Genomic DNA, 18,844 nt, shown 5'->3' on the forward strand with positions numbered 1-18,844 from the left:
TGATATTTGACAATGACATATTTTGGTTGCCCTAACATTTATCTATTTAATTTAATATAAGCGGTTCCGATTTATCCAGGAAGCATATTTTGTATTCACTGTTAAATTAGACACGTACAGTCTAATTAACTATCAAAATGAATATCGTTAAGGTTTGTTATATTATTTACAACCTAACAATTTTTGCACACCCACCATGTTTCTAGTACCTTTTATTTTGTCTTCATAGAATCTTTGGAGAACCGTACCAGCTATTCGAAGCAGTTTCGGCATCAGTCACAACATTCAGAATGTCATTCGCCCCTTTTCGACTACAATAACCCCAATAACCAATATCACAGAAAATATGCCTCCATTAGAACTGGATAAATTATATAAAAGGGTGGAACTAGAAATGAGAGGTATCGACCCAGCTGTACTTCTAAGTTATTCATGGTTCTGTGTTGCAGCGGCATCTCATTTAGGTATTGAAGTTACCAAGAAGTAAGTATATGCGATTTTATATTCAATTTTATGAATAATTAAATTTAATATTAACTAACCCTTTAGTTCATATTATGTGTATGTTTTTACCGCACACCAAAAATACACTTCAACTACACTGTTATTGTACAGTGATTTGTCAATTTTTAAAATTTTTATTTACTATTAAAATGCTTTTTAATTTCCACAAAGACAGATTATTGGGTATAGCTAGTTTACAAATAAAATTGTTTTACAGTTGGGCCCTGAGGAAAGCCGAGAAGGAAAGGCATACACTTCTAAGGTGTGTTCACATATACAAAAAGCACAAAGTACAGTACGAGATCAGAACATACTTTAGATTCATACATTTACAACGGCTTACGGGTTCCACATGTGACACCTACTTAGAATACATAGAAAGGAACCTTCCCGAAGGCTGTGCTCTTAAAGTCACAAAGGTTGAATGTCAGAAATTACCGGAACATATTGTACCACCAACTGAATAATTCATGCTCTGAAAATGTGACTTTTTAGTTAAGTATTTGTGTTTTAGATTAGATTAATTTCTAGAAATAAATATGTTTATTGAATTACTTCGTTTTAATGTGAGTTGGCCTTTATCTTAAGCTCTCATGTTTAAAATATCACATATTAAAGTTTTTAAAGAAAAATAAAATATATATACATCAATCATCAAGCTAATATATTTATACAAATTGTGTATTATATAATTCAAGTATTAAATACATTTAACCCTTAAATGAGCTACATGTTCAATTTACGTCTCATCGCTTATGGAACCTAAATAAGGTAACTCTTTTTGTCAGATAAGTTAATTTTACTAACATCATCTCCCTACCTTTTTCCTAGTAATTGAAGATAGACATAATACTTATTTAATATAAGATTCTGAATCACATTAAAATACATTAATCATTGCGATTTAGGCGTAATGTTACAACAAATATATTTTTAATATAATTATCAATAAGCAAGTAGGCATTTTGGATTACAGTAATATCTTGAGATTTAAAAAACTGATAGCTATATAAACAATCATTATTAACCATAGTTAGAGCCACAAATTTATATCATTACATTATTCTTAAAAAGTACAATATAATATTGAATACTGCTTACATTAAGTATATAAGAGGAATGTATGTAATAGAGTATATAATAAAATGTGCAGATCAGTCCATATCTTTGGCATTTAATATCTCTTTGGCAAAACAGTCGGTTTAAACTTTTTCTATTCATATTGATGACTTTTACACACAGTCAGAACAAAGAGAATGGCAAACACAAGTTCCAATGCATGGAACATGAGCATCACAGCACACCATATGTACTCTAGACGGAGTATATAAGTCTGGTATATAAGGAAATAACAAACACCAACCGCAGATGGTATTGTAAGCACCACTGAGAAGAATACTGGCACTTCTGTAAAAAAAATCATAGAAATCAAATATTCGTGAATTAAATGATCCTGAAGTTCAAGTATGAGGTATACTTACTTTTACTAGCCAAATTTCCTCTCCTTCCCAAAAATATACGAATAACTTCGACCAAACAAAGGGCACAAAATATTCCGGCTTCGGTAAAAAGAGCGTTCTCTGGATACGAAACATTAATAGCTTTCAGTATGCCCATGGCTACTTCACACACGAAGAACATTCCTAAATAAAAAGAATTTAAATAAAGTAGTATTTCGTAAGCCAAGCTAGAGTTAACATTAGTCATTTTCGACATTTTCTCAATTTTTAAATTGTTTGTTTACCACTTTACGAAACAACCGGTCAATAAATTTTATTTGACAGTTCTAGTATTGCCATATTTAAAAAGGAATGACATCATCATACCATAGACAAAACAAAAACCTTATTCGTCTCTTTTTGTCAACAAAAACATTTTAAACGCAAAATTTAATCAGAACGTTTAATATTTTGTTAAATAAAAGAAAAATCAGTTTGGTAAAGATAAAAATCACTTTATTAAAAACTCACAAATACGTACAACACTCGTACACATACCACATGGCAATACTAAATAATAGAAAAACAAATATTTTCTACGCCTTCTAAAATCTTCGGAGTATCGAGATATGATCGTAATAGGCGAAACAATTTTTTTTTTCATGACATCTTGGAGAATTAATTGCTAATCTGTATATGTATTTATTTATTGACAATATTGGACAAAAGTTCACCTAATTAGTATTTTGGACAAAATACCAAAATTAGTATTTACTATTAAGATGTTTTATTTCTTTAAATATTTCTTACCACAAAAAAACGAGGGAAAAATCTTTGAAAAAACCTAAGCTGTCACTAGCATAGCACTAGCATTTAGATAATTCTTAAACGAAAGAATGTTGGCGATATTCGTAATAATTTATAAAATAACTAAGATTATTCACACAATAATTGTGATGTAATTGAAATATATAAATACATTTTTTACAATATCGAATTCAATATTAACGAAAAGATTTAGTTATATAAATAATATCATTAGTAGGAGTAACATAAAGAATGTTAACGTATAGAATGAACAGAGAGAGCCGTTGGCAAAATTGAATAATTGTGAATAAAAGATTTAAATTCCTAAATTTACGTAAATTATTAGCATATGACACCTACTTTGTAAAATTAATAAAAATAAATATAGTGGAAACTATATTTTTTTTCGTTTATTCTGACCCCTTTTAACTTTACTTATAAATTATTATGTATTCGGTATTAAAAAAATATCTTTAATAACTGCATTCTATATAAAATGAGATTGAGGATTACAGAAATTGTTATTTGAAGAATGAGATAATGTAATCATAGAAAATATTTTTAAATACTTTGGTTTGGAAATAGATTATAAAGAAATTAATATTAATTAAATATCAGTCAAAAAATAGGACATGCTCCACCAAAGAACCATAAACTATTATGCTGAATGTTGCCATTATAAAGTTTTATAGTAGACATTAAATTACGTTCAAAATTACAAAAAAACAAACCGGGAATTTTTTGTCTATGGTCTGTTTCCGAACTAATTTGACATAACTGTAATAGATATCAATAGAGCCTTTTTCTAGATTGTTCCTGTCTTTTCTGGTACCACATAATGCCTAAGACCAATATAACCATAATGACAATAGCTACGAACATCATGTATAGGAAAGATTTGACACCAGACATTGCGGGTTTTGTATCGTCCACTCTATCCCTCGGCGCTTCGAAAGACGCGGCCGATGGGATTATTTTCGATCTGTCTTCATCTTTGTTTTGCTGTAAATAAAATATTTTATTTATAACATTAACAAACTGACATTATGTACAACGATTTTAATTTAATGCAACACTTGCAATTTTTCACTGGTGACTTATACACTCATATTTACTAAAACTACACTAAGTAACCCTCTCATACACCTCCTTTTAGTCCGGAAGTTAGATGCTAATAATTACAATCGTTTTTTTTGTATCATAAGGTGGCAAACGAGCGAGCGGCCACCTGAAATCGCTGAAATAGCGAAGTGACCGTTGCCCATAGACATACGCAATTGCATATGCGTTGCCTACCGTTAATCGACGTAGAAGAGGATGCACAGAAAGAAAATATTTTCCCTTTCCATGCATCCTCTCATCTGGAAAGTCCACTTCCACTACCCATCCTTTCCATCACATTTTCAACATTGATTTGGGCATAATAGCCGTGTAATAAACCAAAAAAATTAGAGATTTGTCTATGGCGAAACCTTACGCATAGATTAGCTAATCTGTCACTTATCCTACATAATCTATGATCTAACGTCATTTGCATGACTACATGATTTAATACTGAAATATTTCTTACCGATTCCAATAAATCTAATTCATACATCTTGATAGATATGATATCATGATTGTCACTCAGATCTCCCGTAGTTGCAGACGCACCAAAGTAGTATCCCGTAGGTAGAAGAATGTTTTCCACTTTCAAGCATTCTTTCCACGCATTCTTACCTTCTAAGTCGGTGCTGACTGGAAAAAGGTCAAGTCAATAATAAAACATATTTTTGTTAAATCTTCTGTGCTTCAAGAGAAGAACATGAATTTAATAAATTAACTAGCTGTTGCCTGAGAATCCGTCCGCACGGCATTAAAAAAAATTAATAGCCTATGTGTTCTTCTTAACAATGTTCTATTTGTATGCCAAATTTCATTGAGATCTATTCAGCCGTTCTGGAGATACTTTCAAACAAACATCCATCCAAACATTCGCGTTCATAATATTTGTATGTTTAACTTTCAAAATTGTTCAAATTGGTTATAGATCACATTGAAATTGTCATAATACATATAGATTAAAAAATTTAAATGAAAACAATACAGAAATCTAGTTCAAATACACAACTGGTTAAAATAGTTTACTATGCATCCGCTGTCTTTTATTAATAAACAAGACAAACTAAACAAAACTGTTAATAGTTAAAATGAAAAATATTTTTAACCATAGACAAACTGAAATTCAGACAATCCATGAATTCTTAATCTTACTAATATCATACTAACATTTTTATTTTCATACTAATGTTTGGATGGATGGATGTTTATTTGAAGGTATATCCAGAGCGGCTGCATGGATCTCACTGAAATTTTTCATAGATGTAGGACATAGTATGGAAGAACGCATAAGCCAAGTTTTTTTTAAATACCTCGCGGACGGAGTCGCGGACTACAGCTATTATTTACATACTTACCAATCAATGTATCATCTCTATAAGTAATAGATATGTGTGTGTCATGGTTAAAATTTCTGAATTTAGCCTCGCAGCCGGCGAGCTGTGTATGTGTGCCATCTCTATCATGGTCGTAATGGAGGCTGCCGTTGTTGATCATCGCTGATATGTATGGATGTTGATGCTGGAAGAGACAGGAAAGCCTTTATACCAATAATGGAATTGGATTGTAGGTTAAAAAGCGCCTATTGAAGATCCTAACAGTTGATTCAATCTCTGTGATCAGTCGGAATCCTCACTACCCCTGCCAACCTTCATTGCCAAAATGAAGTACATCAAATAGGCACAAAATACCATGGTTTATAGCCTTTCCATATATAGAAATCAGAGATATGAAGATTAAGACTATTTTTTTATCAAGGAGCCATTCATTCCCTTTACAATCAAGCCACTTCCTTGTCATCTCTTCCTTATTAGAAATGGGTAGGAAGGGAAGACTTTGGCCTCCGGCAAACAAATACATTGGTTGTAACACAGATTATCCACAAGATGCCTGTCTTCTATGTGGTCATTCGTAGCAGCTAATGTTGCAGATTCAATCAAAGCTAAGACTAGTAATAATATTTAAAAATAATCCTATCATAATTCCCTTTATTGCAGAAATAACTAATCAAATTGTAATTCATATCAGATGGTGTTTTTATTTATTTACTCTAAAGTACAAAAGTACTGAGAGCGTCGGTGGCTCACGGGTCAAGCACTTGACTTGTAATCCGTAGGTTCTGGGTTCGAATCCCGCCATGTACCAATGTGTTTTTCGATTTCCGAATTACATATGTACATTTATCCGAAAACATCGTGATGCAACCTGCACATATCTGAGAAGATATTCAAAGATATGTGTGAAGTCAACCAAACCGCACCGGGCTAGCGTGGTTGGCTATGGCCTAATCACCCTTAACTTAGGGTAGGCTCCAAGCTCCTCGGTGGGGACTTATAGTGAGCTGATGATGAAAGTACATAAGTATACTTACATTATGTGCACCATTATGATTACTATATGTGTCTAGTACAATCGCAAGACCATGGAAGTAATCCTTGCTACCAAACACTGGGCCTGTCTGCATACGATCTCTGACGTACCATAGTGCAAACCCATCACCAAAGAGATCCTTTCCTCGACCATGGACTTTAAATTGAACTTGTAATTCCCAGTTCCTAGTTTGACATGGCTGTTACAAAGAAATTAATATTATTAATATGCTGAAATATTAACAGCGTGATTTCACAGTAAAATATATACGAAAATATAATGCATATACGTATTATTAGGTATCAACTGCGGGATTCCTCGATAACTACTGTCTTATATCAGTGAGAACTGATCTTTACAGTACAATCTGCAGCTTAGTCACAAACGAAATCTGTAAATACAAAGCCAACTTAATCTTATGTATAAAATTCTCATGTCACAATTTTTCGTTCCCATACTCCTCCGAAACGGGTTGACCGATTCTCATGAAATTTTGTGAGCATATTGAGTAGGTCTGAGAATCGGCCAACATATATTTTATAATCCCGCGCAGACGGAGTCGCGGGCAACATCTAGTTGGTATATAAAAAGAGAAGGTTCTCATTTCCTCTATATAATTTATACAGATTTTTTTCCAAATGTTTATTTTTAATAATTAAATTAATTGTTCTGTTTCATTTAATAATACAAGTATACAAATTATCAATGCGCAAAATGACCTTGTATTGAAATAAATGCAAATGGCTGATTATTATACATAAACATATCTACAAATAGGTAAAAGGTCTGCGTCGATACTAAGTTGTATGTAGAAAAGGCAATGAACTTTGAACATATAATATAGACTTATTTACATATATATTTGTACATGAAGCGACAATTTTGTACACATTTTTGCAGAAATTACACTAACGGAAATTTAGCAGACCATTAATAAAGCCATAAATAAAACTCTAACAAAAGTTATAGTAAAACGACGACTGGCAACTAATAAATTAAAGAAAGAAGAAATAGTTACTTTGAAAAAGCTGACTGACTATACTCAACACTTAATAACAACAAAATGGAATAGACTGTGAATTCCGAGACCAAAACCCTCATTTGAAACATATTGTTATCTCTGTTTTGTCAAAGATGAAAAACAGGGACGATGGTATATTTTATACAGTGATTTTGGTGTTTATAATCTGCGAAACATATTACACTCCTAAGATTTCTATTAAAAAAGATAACATTACATTGTGTTTGATATTTTACTAGTCATTTAAGTAGATGCTCTTTTTTTATAGTTCTATATTTGGCAGTGTGGCAATTGAGCAACATTGACAGGCAAGGTCATATGGACAAGGCTAAACCACTTTTTTTTGCATCAATTTAAAAATGATTAATACTATGAGAATAAAAAGTTATTATTCCTTTATGTGATACTAAACTTCTTCTTCTTCTACTACTTTATAATTTTTTTTTATTCCCGTCATATACAAAAATATTGGAGTCCAAAAGATTGAACAATTAACCTATAGCTACATGTCAAGATTTGTATCATCTTTAGTTATTTTAAATGCAGTTTACTTGCATACAACACAGTTACGTCTTATCATCTGTTAGTAAGAGTACATTGTAGTAATTTATTTATAGTCCGTCCTACACTAGATAAAGAAATGTAAACAAAATTTACTACATTCTTAACATTGTTTTCGAACTAACCATTTATAACTACATAAAAATTACTGTAAACATATATATGTTATTATACCTACAAGAATGGGATGAACATAAATTAATTCTTTTTTAATATGACTTTATTATGAGGATATCTTTATCCATACTATTAAGTATTCTAATACCCATCCAAATAATAACATGTAAAATAACAACAAAATTATTAAGAGAATCATAAAAAAAACTTCCATAATGATATCCAGTATTATTAAGTAAAGAATATTATTTAAATTCTGTTATTTAATATTTCATCCTACCAAATTATGAATAATATAGTCTGTTTCAAGTTCAAATGCTTCATTTAATTAATATAATTCAATTAGATTTGAAATGAAAACAAAGACTTCTCTTTCTTCTTTCATTGTATTTAAGGAATTTGAAACAAGTTGTTTATTACTATTGATTTAATTTGATAATTATTACTCACCGATGTGTTCCAAATAGCACCAGATTTGGACTGCATGTCGGGTGTCAAGCGGACGTAATTCGAAGTAACGATAGTGCTACCCAAAAAGTCCCAATGTGGTACCGACATACCGCTCCCTGTAATTCAACAACTTATTGTATTCTTGCAAATAGACTATTAAGGATCATTAGATCCTTAGGTCACTCACCTTGGTAAGGTTTTGTAAGAGAATGCTGCCTCATTATATAATCTCTTGTGTTCCATTCTGCGAATACAGGAGTATAGAATACGGATATGAAAAGGAACTTTATGAATAAGAATTTTTCGTAATACATTTTGCAAGTAATATTATAACTTTAGAACTAGTGACAAGACAAACGCCAGATCATGGCATGCCGAAAATGAATGTTGTAAATGTTGCCAGTTGTCACTCACCCGCATTTTGACAGCTCGGAGGTGTTTACAGGTAAGAAATTCCTTTACAAACTTGTAGTGCAATCTCAGTTTAATAATTATTTTACATGATTGGGGTTTTTTTTCCTTCGATACTCTCCCTTATTCCAAAATACAAACTTAATTGAGTAAATACTTGATTGATAGAACGCCTGTCATAATATTTTTAAATAATGTTAATTTACATTGCTATTATATTCTAGAAGGCGTTAAACTTTATGTTTGTTGTACATTTACGAAAATATTATTGTTTTAATTTATTGGGATGAAAAAGTCTATATAATTTAAAGAATGTTTATAGCTCCTGTATAGATGTTAATTGGCTAACCCGTACCTAGCACCTAACCATCCATTACTTGTACTGTTTCGTGTAGGTTGTTCTTATCAAATCGCGTCAATTAAAAGCGCCGTTGTAACATTCATAATAAATCGTTATATTTACTGTTCTGTACTAGTTAATACATCATATACTTTATCGTCCACTTAATTCTTTATCTCCTTAATTAATTGCAATAAGCAGCATGCGATTAATTTCATATTTGCAACGAAATTAACTTCGCTGTCAGCACAGATATCATCAACAATCGACATAAACCAATATCGATAAGATCGAAAACGAAATATCGATTAATTTTACATTTCGAAAACATCGATTAGTGTATAAAAGTCGTAATTTTCCCGCCACGTGGGTAAAGATTAAGGGTGCGGCTTGCTTTCTCTCGTTCGGTGATGGATGGCAATACTTTCACTTCACTTTGCTACAATATAGACCGGCGGTAAGGTCAAAGCCGCACTTATGCCGACGGTCAATGACATTTTAAGTTGGCAACTTTTACCCGTCGAGTAAATTCGTTGGTCTGGTGTTGCCATGCTTTACCCGAATTTCGAAGCGTGTAATTTTCTCGACTTTATTACGCTTGTACAAAGGTCATATCTTAATGTTTGTAATTATTTATAATCTAAAAATTAGTACTTATCCTAACTACGATTGGCCGATTTACAGCGATATGTCTACAATTTAATTTTTCAAATTGTTGAAATTTTAGCACTTACAATTATCAACTGACAACTAAAAGGTCCAATCCTCTAATAATAGCGAAGTAACGGCCCGAGCCGAGGTTCCTGAGGGAGCCCTCAAGCTTAGTTACTCTTAAACGAGGTTTAGGCTAAGCGCCATCTGCGCTCGGCCACCTCAAGCCCGGTGAAGCTGTAAATGCCTCCTCAAGGCAAACAGTGGGAATTAGTCCCAAAAAATAAAAAAAAATAAACTAAAAGGATTATTCGTGATATTTTTTATAAAACAAATATTTTAGTTCTCAAACTTTATTAGTTACGGATCCCTTTCAGTTTCTAGAATAATCAAATGACTTTATCCCTTGAAACATTTTATTATTAAGATTAGTATCTGTTGTGTTGGACCGTCCAGACTCCAAGGAGTACACTTTGAGTCACGCCGACATAATGATAGAATATCTTCATAAAATGTGAGGTTATTTTTGAATTGGTAGGTATTGTTAGGTTAGTAGGCAGTAATTATTTTTGTGTTTTTCTCGGGCATATGTATTGTTTTTTTTTTATAAAGTAAATGAAAGCGATGAAAATATGCTATGGTAATTGCATTTCAATAGAAAACTGCGGTTATTGATGTTTAGTAATCCTTGGACATCCCCAAAATCAAAATGTAGGTAACCGTGTGGCAATTAATTGTTTTACTAATATTATAAATGCGAATGTTTCCATGTATGTTTGGATGGATGTTTGAAGATATCTCCGGAACGTCTCAACGGTTTTTGATGAAATTTGACACAGATGTTAGTTTTTTTTTAATTTTGCGCTGACGGAGTCACGGTGGCCAGTTTAATCATAAAAACTACATTTCTTTTTAAAATAACATTCTTAATTCAAATAAAAGTGAGTTTTCACATTGCTCAATTAGCTTATTTTAAGATCAGTACAAATGAGTAATCAATCAACATCACTGGGTCAGGGTCGTGACTCTTTTGTTACTATCAAACAGAGAAACTATTTCAGATGTTCGAAAGTTTGATCTCAATTGAAATCGTGATGTTTTCTTAAGCTTTTACCTTCGGCGCCCTAATAGCATCATAACTTTCTACTGTGACATAGATTAATGAAAGTGTCAGATAAAACCAAAAGTGGAGCCACCCCGAAGGCCGACTGGACCGCTCGACCTACGACAATAAATAAAACCAGGTCGGAGAAAGCAGTGAAAGTGTCTATTTGGCCCTGATCTACTCTGTACTCTCCCAGACATTTTTAATTCAACCATTTTCGTACTAAAGAAAGAAATGATTTCAATAGCACCGCGCAATACGTACAATGGAATAAATTACATTTAGGTCAAATTTTGTTTTATTTTCACAATGATTAGATTTTGATGGTGATATATTTTTAATTTTTATGGTCGTTTTAGTTGAGAGTAAAGAAACAAAAGAAAGTGTTCTAGACTTCATCTGAATCCGTGGACATGCTGAGTAATTCTACTAATGTTGAATGACAGCAATGACGTCACTAGCAGACGATCTAGGCTAGATCTAGGGAGGTGAAGTTAATAGTAAAAATTCCTTTTTTGTTCCAAAGGGAATATAAATCGACATTCTTTTCTTTTAATAAAAGATAGGAGAAATTATGCGGCGGTGAAAACATCGAGAATTCATGCCCATAGACATACGCAACACTAGAGGATATGTAGATGGATGTCCAGCCTTTGTTTTTATTTATTGCAGAATTTATGCTACTACAATAACTTATAATAATAAAATAAAGACGTAAACAAAAAAAAACAACTAATCGAGATTAGATGAACGACATTTAATTATCTGTTTTAAATGTCATGTTATGTGACTTTTGTTTTTTTAAAACTATACAAAGTATAAAAATGCATAGACGATGCATTTTAGTGCCACTCGGTGCGTCGTAGTTTTCGCCGCTTTCTACGCGCACTTTCACTTCCGATACTTAACTAACAAAAGAACTACAGTTGACTATTTATTGCTATGTCTGTGTTTACAGTTTTTATTACTTGACAGAATAAGTAGGGTAATGTTTTTCGTGTGTTTATATTTACTAGACAGTATTAGGATCATATTCACTCTGCCTGTCAATGTCAAAAAAATCACATATATTTTTTTCTTTTATGGCATTATTATGTGCCTAAGGAGTTTTTTTAATTTTTTTAAAGTTTTTTTAACATAAGAAAAGTGGACAATTTTTATACGGGACCAGATATCCATGTTTATATATCTTATGAATATTTTCATTAATAGATTTTTATGAATGAACTTTCGTGTTTTGCTCTGTTATTGTAGAATACTGAAATTATAATTTCAATTTAATTTACTAAAGATCATCTGAGAGGGAAATCGTGTTAACAAAATGTATTCATTGCTTTAAATAACCTGATTTGAATTTTAAAAGCTATATTTTAGCGTTAAATGAGTTTATAATATATAAGTTTAGTTTATTACCAGCTGTCGATTTCTCTTCGATGCAATATAATGTGGAAATAGTTGCAATTTATTATATTCTGAGAAGTATATTTGAATTTAAAACTTCTTTAATTAGCACATTCAGCTGTTTCTAACGAAACCGCACTTTTTTAATCTATGCATTTTGAATTTATTCATAATCTATGACGCTTCAATCAAAACGTCAGTTTAATTAAAAAAATGGCGGTCGCTGACCTCGCGGGTCGTAACGTTGCAAATAACGAATTGATTTTGAAAGACAGACGTCTACTTAAATAATAAGAAAATTAATAGCAGATAATTTTCTTAAATTGTACCTATTTCTTAATAAACATGCATTTATTTTCATTCAAAAATCAGAAGATTGTATTTTTTTTATACGGTTGACATTTTATTGACATAGATTAAAAAATCGCTATAGTTGACATTTTTACTGTATTACTCCAAAAATAAAGTTAAACACTACTTACATCAACACGTGTTTTAACCTTTTGACCGCCACAAGTTTTTATGGTTAGGCCCATAATTTGCTTCCTTCAACAAAGAACTTCGTTAGTCGGAGAGGCACCTCAAGAAGAAGAGGAAGAAGAACAAAGAACTTCTGAAATTGTCTCTTCTAGGCCATGAAGATAAACAAGCAAGCGGATAACCTGGTCTTTTGTAGTCGTTAACCATCTATGCTTTACATTTCTAAATAATATAAATATAATAGGTAATAAAAATAATGAACGTTATGTACCTTTACAAGGCAGACACAGGAAAATATAAAAAGTTGTGCAATAAAATCAAAAGATGGCGTTGTAAATCATTCATAAGCATTCAGTCATTCGATTGCAGTGTTGATCACAGGTCCGGCGAATGATTTAATATAGGCTATTAATTGCATCTGAATGAAACCGTTTAATTGGTTTTTTGTAGGGTTACTGAACTTTTGTATACAGAGACAATGTTTGTATAACAAATCGTGCAATAAAACGTCTTACCACTTCACTTAACAAATAGACAGTGTTTTGGGATCCATAGGCAATTAAATCCTTTTTAAAAAGTTGATTCAAACTTGTTTACTGGATAATTGTGGTATTAGATCATTTAAAAAATATACACACAAATAAATTCTAAATAAAATCAGATATTATTATATGAAAGGAAGTATAATTATCGTCTCGGTGTCAATTAAATATGTATCGTAAGTAATTATCGCGCCATTCCAGCACTATATTAAATATATAAACTATGTTACATAGTTGTGCGCATAGATATAAATAACCAGGCGTGCAACAGAGACAGGTGGTTCAAGTTGTATGAACCCGCCGGCGCGGTGTGACCGCGAAATTATTTTCAAGACTACACCAACCTCAAGTGAACGCACACCACTATATCTCACTTATCCTCACGCGAGTCTCACTACTTCGCTACAAATGTAGTGGTAGTCGTGAGAAACTTGACTCTCTATTCTATAATGATATAAAATCGCAAATATCGCGAATAAAAATGAACTCTAATTCGAAGTGTTTATAGCTATATTGTTATATCAGGCAAAAGGTGTTTGCGACATTAATTGCATCGCCCGTGTATGGTAAAGTTGCTATCTTGTTCGTAATGTCCGCGCACGGAGGTACGTTCAACTTTTAGCCCAGTAAACTCTCAAAGTTCGTTCACCCAGTGCTTGTCAACTGACGTAAAGCGAACGAGAGACGAGATACGACTGATATCAGCATCTCTGTCTCGCACTATGTTCAAGCTTGAAAATTTTTATTGAACGATCAATGTGTCGAAAATGGTTTTTACCTTTTGTATCTTTATGCTCGCCTGGTACTTTTGACGGTTTGCGTTGGTTATATCGATAGGTAAACGTCACTTGTACGTCCGCGTGACGTCTCGGAGCGTGTTTTATCGATGTCTTGTTTGATTTCAAAAAGTTACAAAAATTTTTTTTGTTCAATCAGCTATAACTTAATTAACATTTTTTAAATATTTTTTTAGATATCGCGTAAAGAGTTAGCTAAACAGATGATTAACTCTTATAGGTTTTCTTTATCAATTTAGATTAAGAAGTTATACGTCCAAATGGAAGAGGCCTAAATATTTTAAATCGACATAATTTGGCCTAGGTGTCCTCTGACAATGACAATTTGGCATATTAACTTGTTCTCCATTTCTTTGAATTATTTGGTATATGGATGTAAACATTCTAAACGAACATTGATTCAACTTGAAAACGTGATTTTTAATGTAATGTCGTTTACTAGATGCCGGTTGCTTGCGCAAAATGCTTGTCGATTCCATCAACCGGCCATTGTTGTACTAATGTGTTGTACAGAACACTTCTATCCAAGGTCAATGGACCATACAACCAAGCCGATAAAGTGGGAGGAAATAAAAAAAAATCGAAAGCATTACCAAACGATCACACTGCGTGAAATACTGGTATTACGAAATCTTTAAACAACTACGAGGCCCGAATTTATATTCAGTAGAAAAACGTTCACACGTCAGATGGAATACAGAATCGAAATGGCGCCCACATAAAATCATTCTGTTGAAAAGTCAACCATTCTTAGTAGCTCCGTTAATACGCCGTCTACACGAAATATTACATGTTTATTAGTACAAAACTAAAGATCAAATTATACTGGTTGAATGAATACTACAATGTCTATGTTTACAATGTGGGTACACCGGTTTTTATATCAAGAATGATATTTTATCATTACCGTGGGCACACGAAATGGTATTGTTGAAATTTGAATTTATAAACATTTACCCGCTCCTTGTGTTTACATTTTATCAACGAATCAAACTTCTACTCGGTTATGTTTTCCTAGTACACTATGTATAAGTTTCTAGTGATGTAATGTTTTTTTTTACTATCAATGAAACTAGCAAAAGTTTTTTATTTCCAGCAGGAGTTGTCTGTTCTAACCAATCTAAATTGCAAGACTTCGTAAGCGATTAAAATAAATCATGTTTTTCTCTGATTTAATTCGCAGGTCAGTCAATTAATGCTTATAATATTAATTTATCGTATAAGTTAAAAATATGAAAACAAAATGAAAATAGCTTACAAGTAGTCTTGTTAGCAAATGAACAAATGAAAGTTTCCAAGTTTGAATAGAGAAAATGTTAGCAAACGCCACTTGGCCGGTCTCTCAATAACAAGACACTGTATACACAGTTGTAGGTGCAAACCATACAAATAAGTAAACGTGCTCTTTACAACTTATGTTTTCCTAGTAACTCGCTGTCTTGTTTACGTAACCAAACCGAACCAACGCGCATTTGAGTTTCAACAAACAACAAACTGTAATGGATTAAAAGAAAATTCAATTACAAAGAGTTTTAATTAAATAAAAGAATGGCTTTAGAAAGCTTTTTGTAAAGAGAAGAGAAAAAAAGAGTATTTTGTAGAAGATTTTTTAAAACAAACGAATTTCCTCTTTATTGTTATTATAAAATTAACGTATTTGAGATGTCAATACTTCTTTGCTAGCTAGTAGCTATAGTAACTGCTATCCATGTTATGCTACGTCTATGTTTGCTTGATTTACGCCAGTACGCTGGCATCTTCTAGCTACTTGGTAATAATTCAAGGCAGGAATAAAGCCAACAAATAATATTGACTATAGATTTTCCACGGCGACAATTTCCCTCGGCGTGGAATCGAACTGTGCATTAATTGGCTGCAGCGACGGGTTCTATTTGCATTGGCAGTCATTCACCTCGCGTTATGAACTCCTATTAGCCACTTATTAATTAATATTTTTTATGAAATCAAGATATTAAAAAAAAACAACTAAAGATTATTTATTCGCCATCTTTATTGGTTCCATTTTGGGGAAAGACATTCTCATTGGGTTTATTTTGTTATGAGAAATTTTTATTTACTAAAACCCTCTCGATGATTATCCTCAAATGCGACTGTGAGGGAGGTTTCCGGGATTCATTCATATCTTCTTTTAAAACTAATTGTTTTCTTTATTCAACTATTTCATTTTTAACAAAGTTTTCGTCGGAGTAACAAACATTTTATGAGCTAAATGGTTTTTGCAAGCACGAGATGAGGCATCAAATGTCCTTTAGGGGAATATTATTTTGATTGGTAAAGTTTTTGAGCAACAAATTCGTAATTAAAACATGGCATGTGCCTATGTTGAGTTTTGGTTTAAATTGTAAATTTATTCAGAATTCCATCACACGACAAATTTGTATTCAAGTGAAGTAAAATTTTAGGCGCGAATGACCTTTTTTTTACTTTTCCCAACGCGGAAATGCAAAGACATTTTTAAGAAACGGCCCAGTCAAGCCGGTTGTTGGGTTTATTTTAAAATGCCTCCTCGGATTGAAAAAAAAACTTGCACTAAAATGTATGCGCAAACGAGATTTGAAGTACCAGGCTTGCATAAGACGTAGAAGTCCGCCCAGTCATACGAGTTGTACTACATCGCTGTCTCATTAGGTTGTTACGTATCGCCTACGCATACACGCACACACGCATTAATTGCCGTCCTATCTATCCGATATCGTTTTTTTATTAAACAAACAAAATTTCGGTGCTTTTATTTATTGAATGTTATCCATTGGTTGTTTGTTTTGTTAATTAACAAGTTTTAATGTTTATTTCAAACATGAATCGTTCAATGGATGGATATTTCAAACTCGGAAGTGATGTTTGAGCGCACTGACGCAAGTGAGGTTTATCAACATTTCTCACGCCTAAACTAGTGTGCGTCGCGTCCATCTTTGTTTCCTTGCACTTGTGTCGTTAGTGTATGTGTTTGTGTGTGTGTTATCTGGTCGTATATGTGTGGGAGAGGCTGAGAGGAACGAGACTCGATCGCTTCCTAGGTTCATTCAACTTTTAGCCCAGTAAACTTTGTGGACAGGCTATACATAGCCTGTGCGGCGTGTCTATAGTCTTTGTACTATAAGGGTTGTCTAACTACGCAGTGTATCTATTTTCTCGCAGCTACCTTTGTTCTCGGGCTTTTTACGATCCTATTTCTGTTTTAGTACCGTTCTTGTACTTAATGCCTAGGTATTTGGAATGCTTTGTTTTATCTAGATAACCGATACACGCAGGAGTTGTTTTGTTTCTTTATAGAATTAAAAATGTTTTTAAAATGTACTTTTTAATTCAACATTGACTTAGATTAGGTGAAAAACATAGGAGATATCGAAGTAACCTCGACTCTTTTAAACTAATTGTAGTAGGTAGAGTTACTAATATGTCATGTTAACCTGGTCTCAGATGAGGCAAATGGCGATCCTAAAGCTAAGAAAAATTGAACCGATGTCATGTCAAAAATTTCGCACAGTTTTCTAACTTTAAGACCCCTGGAACCTCAGTCAGACAGTCTAACTGTTGTATTTATATAGTGGTCGATTACAATGCAGAAATTACATCCAATTTCCACTGGGTTATTTATCTCGGTTTTTTGTTTATTAATCAATTATTTAATTAAAAACTAATATTTAGATGGATGTTTGTTTGAAGGTATCTCTGGAACGACAGGATGGATCTCGCTGAAATTTGGCATAGATGTAGAACATAGTCGGGAAGAAAACATAAGTTACTTATTAAGTTTTTTTTCATTCCGCGCGGATGAAGTTGCGTGCAACAGCTAGTTCAACATAATAGTCACGACCGAATCTATTTTTTTGTATTATCTGTATTGTTTTGAATTAGTTATTTATTAACTTTTTTTTAATCTGGAAACTTGGTCTGCTAATTCTAAGAAGCTAAATATTTGGCCAAAAGACCAGGGGTTGATGACTGGCCTGTTCGTCGCAACGGCTGTTCGCTTCTTAGAAATGTATGCGGTGCACGTCACGTATGCCTTATGTTGTTTTTTTAATTAATATTAATTTTATAGCAAATAATTTAAATTAAATTGCATAATGCTCGGCCATTTTTTTGTTGATGACGATGTTTATGATTAAATTTTAGATGAATTGGAAGTGTTTTATCGTAGTCATGAAGTGGTAGTATTCGAATTAAAAATTACCAGGATAACATAGACGCGGACATTATGAAGTTTTCTTTCCGATATGTGTTTTCGTTCCTATGTTGAAATTGATTATGAATTTTAATTATTTCTTATTTATTTATTACTAGCTGTCGCCCGTGACTACGTCCTCGCGGAATAAAAAAAAACTTAACTAATAGCCTATATGTTCTTCCAGGGTATGTTCTATATCTATGCCAAATTTCAGCGACATCCATGCAACCGTTCTGGAGATATCTTCAAACAAACATTCATGTAAACTTTCGCATTTATAATATTAGAAAGATATTAAGCGCCAATTTTTTTGTAAAAAAGTTGCAGGCAGATACTGCAGTATTTATAGTTATGGTATTACTACTAAATTTACACTTTTTAAATAAGGGTCAAAGGACACAACGCCATCTCGTATCAAGTAGTGAAATTAACTTTTCAAATACACGTAAGACGCCATATAATTAAAATGCTCGATTTACAAAAGACAATATGTTATTCAGTTTATTAGTTCTTCGAGATTTGCATTATTTAAATTACTTATTCCGATGTCGTCCTTTA

The 18,844-nt window shown here is 32.5% G+C and overlaps 3 protein-coding genes across 3 annotated transcripts; 1 reads left to right on the plus strand and 2 right to left on the minus strand.

Moving 5' to 3' along the window:
• mRpS10 (mitochondrial ribosomal protein S10) lies at positions 1-1,055 on the plus strand. Its single transcript, XM_013309900.1, has 3 exons — positions 1-152; positions 230-483; positions 722-1,055. The coding sequence occupies exons 1-3, from the start codon at positions 138-140 to the stop codon at positions 969-971; spliced, it is 519 nt and encodes a 172-aa protein (XP_013165354.1). The 5' UTR covers positions 1-137; the 3' UTR covers positions 972-1,055.
• Positions 1,056-1,388: 333 nt separating this feature from the next.
• LOC106116156 (transmembrane protein 80) lies at positions 1,389-2,280 on the minus strand. The gene is made up of 2 exons (XM_013309901.1): positions 1,986-2,280; positions 1,389-1,911 (listed from the first exon to the last, which is right to left on the minus strand). Exons 1-2 carry the CDS (start codon positions 2,218-2,220, stop codon positions 1,718-1,720), a joined length of 429 nt encoding a protein of 142 aa, XP_013165355.1. The 5' UTR covers positions 2,221-2,280; the 3' UTR covers positions 1,389-1,717.
• Positions 2,281-3,176: 896 nt separating this feature from the next.
• Positions 3,177-8,760, minus strand: LOC106116139 (vesicular integral-membrane protein VIP36). Its single transcript, XM_013309879.1, has 6 exons — positions 8,555-8,760; positions 8,368-8,483; positions 6,220-6,417; positions 5,207-5,369; positions 4,321-4,487; positions 3,177-3,752 (listed from the first exon to the last, which is right to left on the minus strand). The coding sequence occupies exons 1-6, from the start codon at positions 8,679-8,681 to the stop codon at positions 3,540-3,542; spliced, it is 984 nt and encodes a 327-aa protein (XP_013165333.1). The 5' UTR covers positions 8,682-8,760; the 3' UTR covers positions 3,177-3,539.
• Between the last annotated feature and the right edge of the window lie 10,084 nt (positions 8,761-18,844).

Source organism: Papilio xuthus, unplaced genomic scaffold (assembly GCF_000836235.2).
Source record: "Papilio xuthus unplaced genomic scaffold, Pxut_1.1 DF827756.1, whole genome shotgun sequence".
NCBI classification, from domain to species: domain Eukaryota; kingdom Metazoa; phylum Arthropoda; class Insecta; order Lepidoptera; family Papilionidae; genus Papilio; species Papilio xuthus.

What these genes read in the sequence shown, in the direction of transcription:
- mRpS10 (XM_013309900.1), top strand. An exon ending in GGTATTGAAGTTACCAAGAA is followed by an intron (nt 484 to 721) that starts GTAAGTATATGC and finishes ATTGTTTTACAG; the next exon opens with TTGGGCCCTGAGGAAAGCCG.
- LOC106116156 (XM_013309901.1), bottom strand. Translation starts at nt 2,220, where the DNA reads ATGTCGAAAATGACTAATGTTAACTCTAGCTTGGCTTACGAAATACTA. An exon ending in AGGAAATTTGGCTAGTAAAA is followed by an intron (nt 1,912 to 1,985) that starts GTAAGTATACCT and finishes TTTTTTTTACAG; the next exon opens with AAGTGCCAGTATTCTTCTCA.
- LOC106116139 (XM_013309879.1), bottom strand. Translation starts at nt 8,681, where the DNA reads ATGTATTACGAAAAATTCTTATTCATAAAGTTCCTTTTCATATCCGTA. An exon ending in GTGCTATTTGGAACACATCG is followed by an intron (nt 6,418 to 8,367) that starts GTGAGTAATAAT and finishes TCTTTGTAACAG; the next exon opens with CCATGTCAAACTAGGAACTG. An exon ending in TAGAGATGATACATTGATTG is followed by an intron (nt 4,488 to 5,206) that starts GTAAGTATGTAA and finishes ACCTTTTTCCAG; the next exon opens with TCAGCACCGACTTAGAAGGT.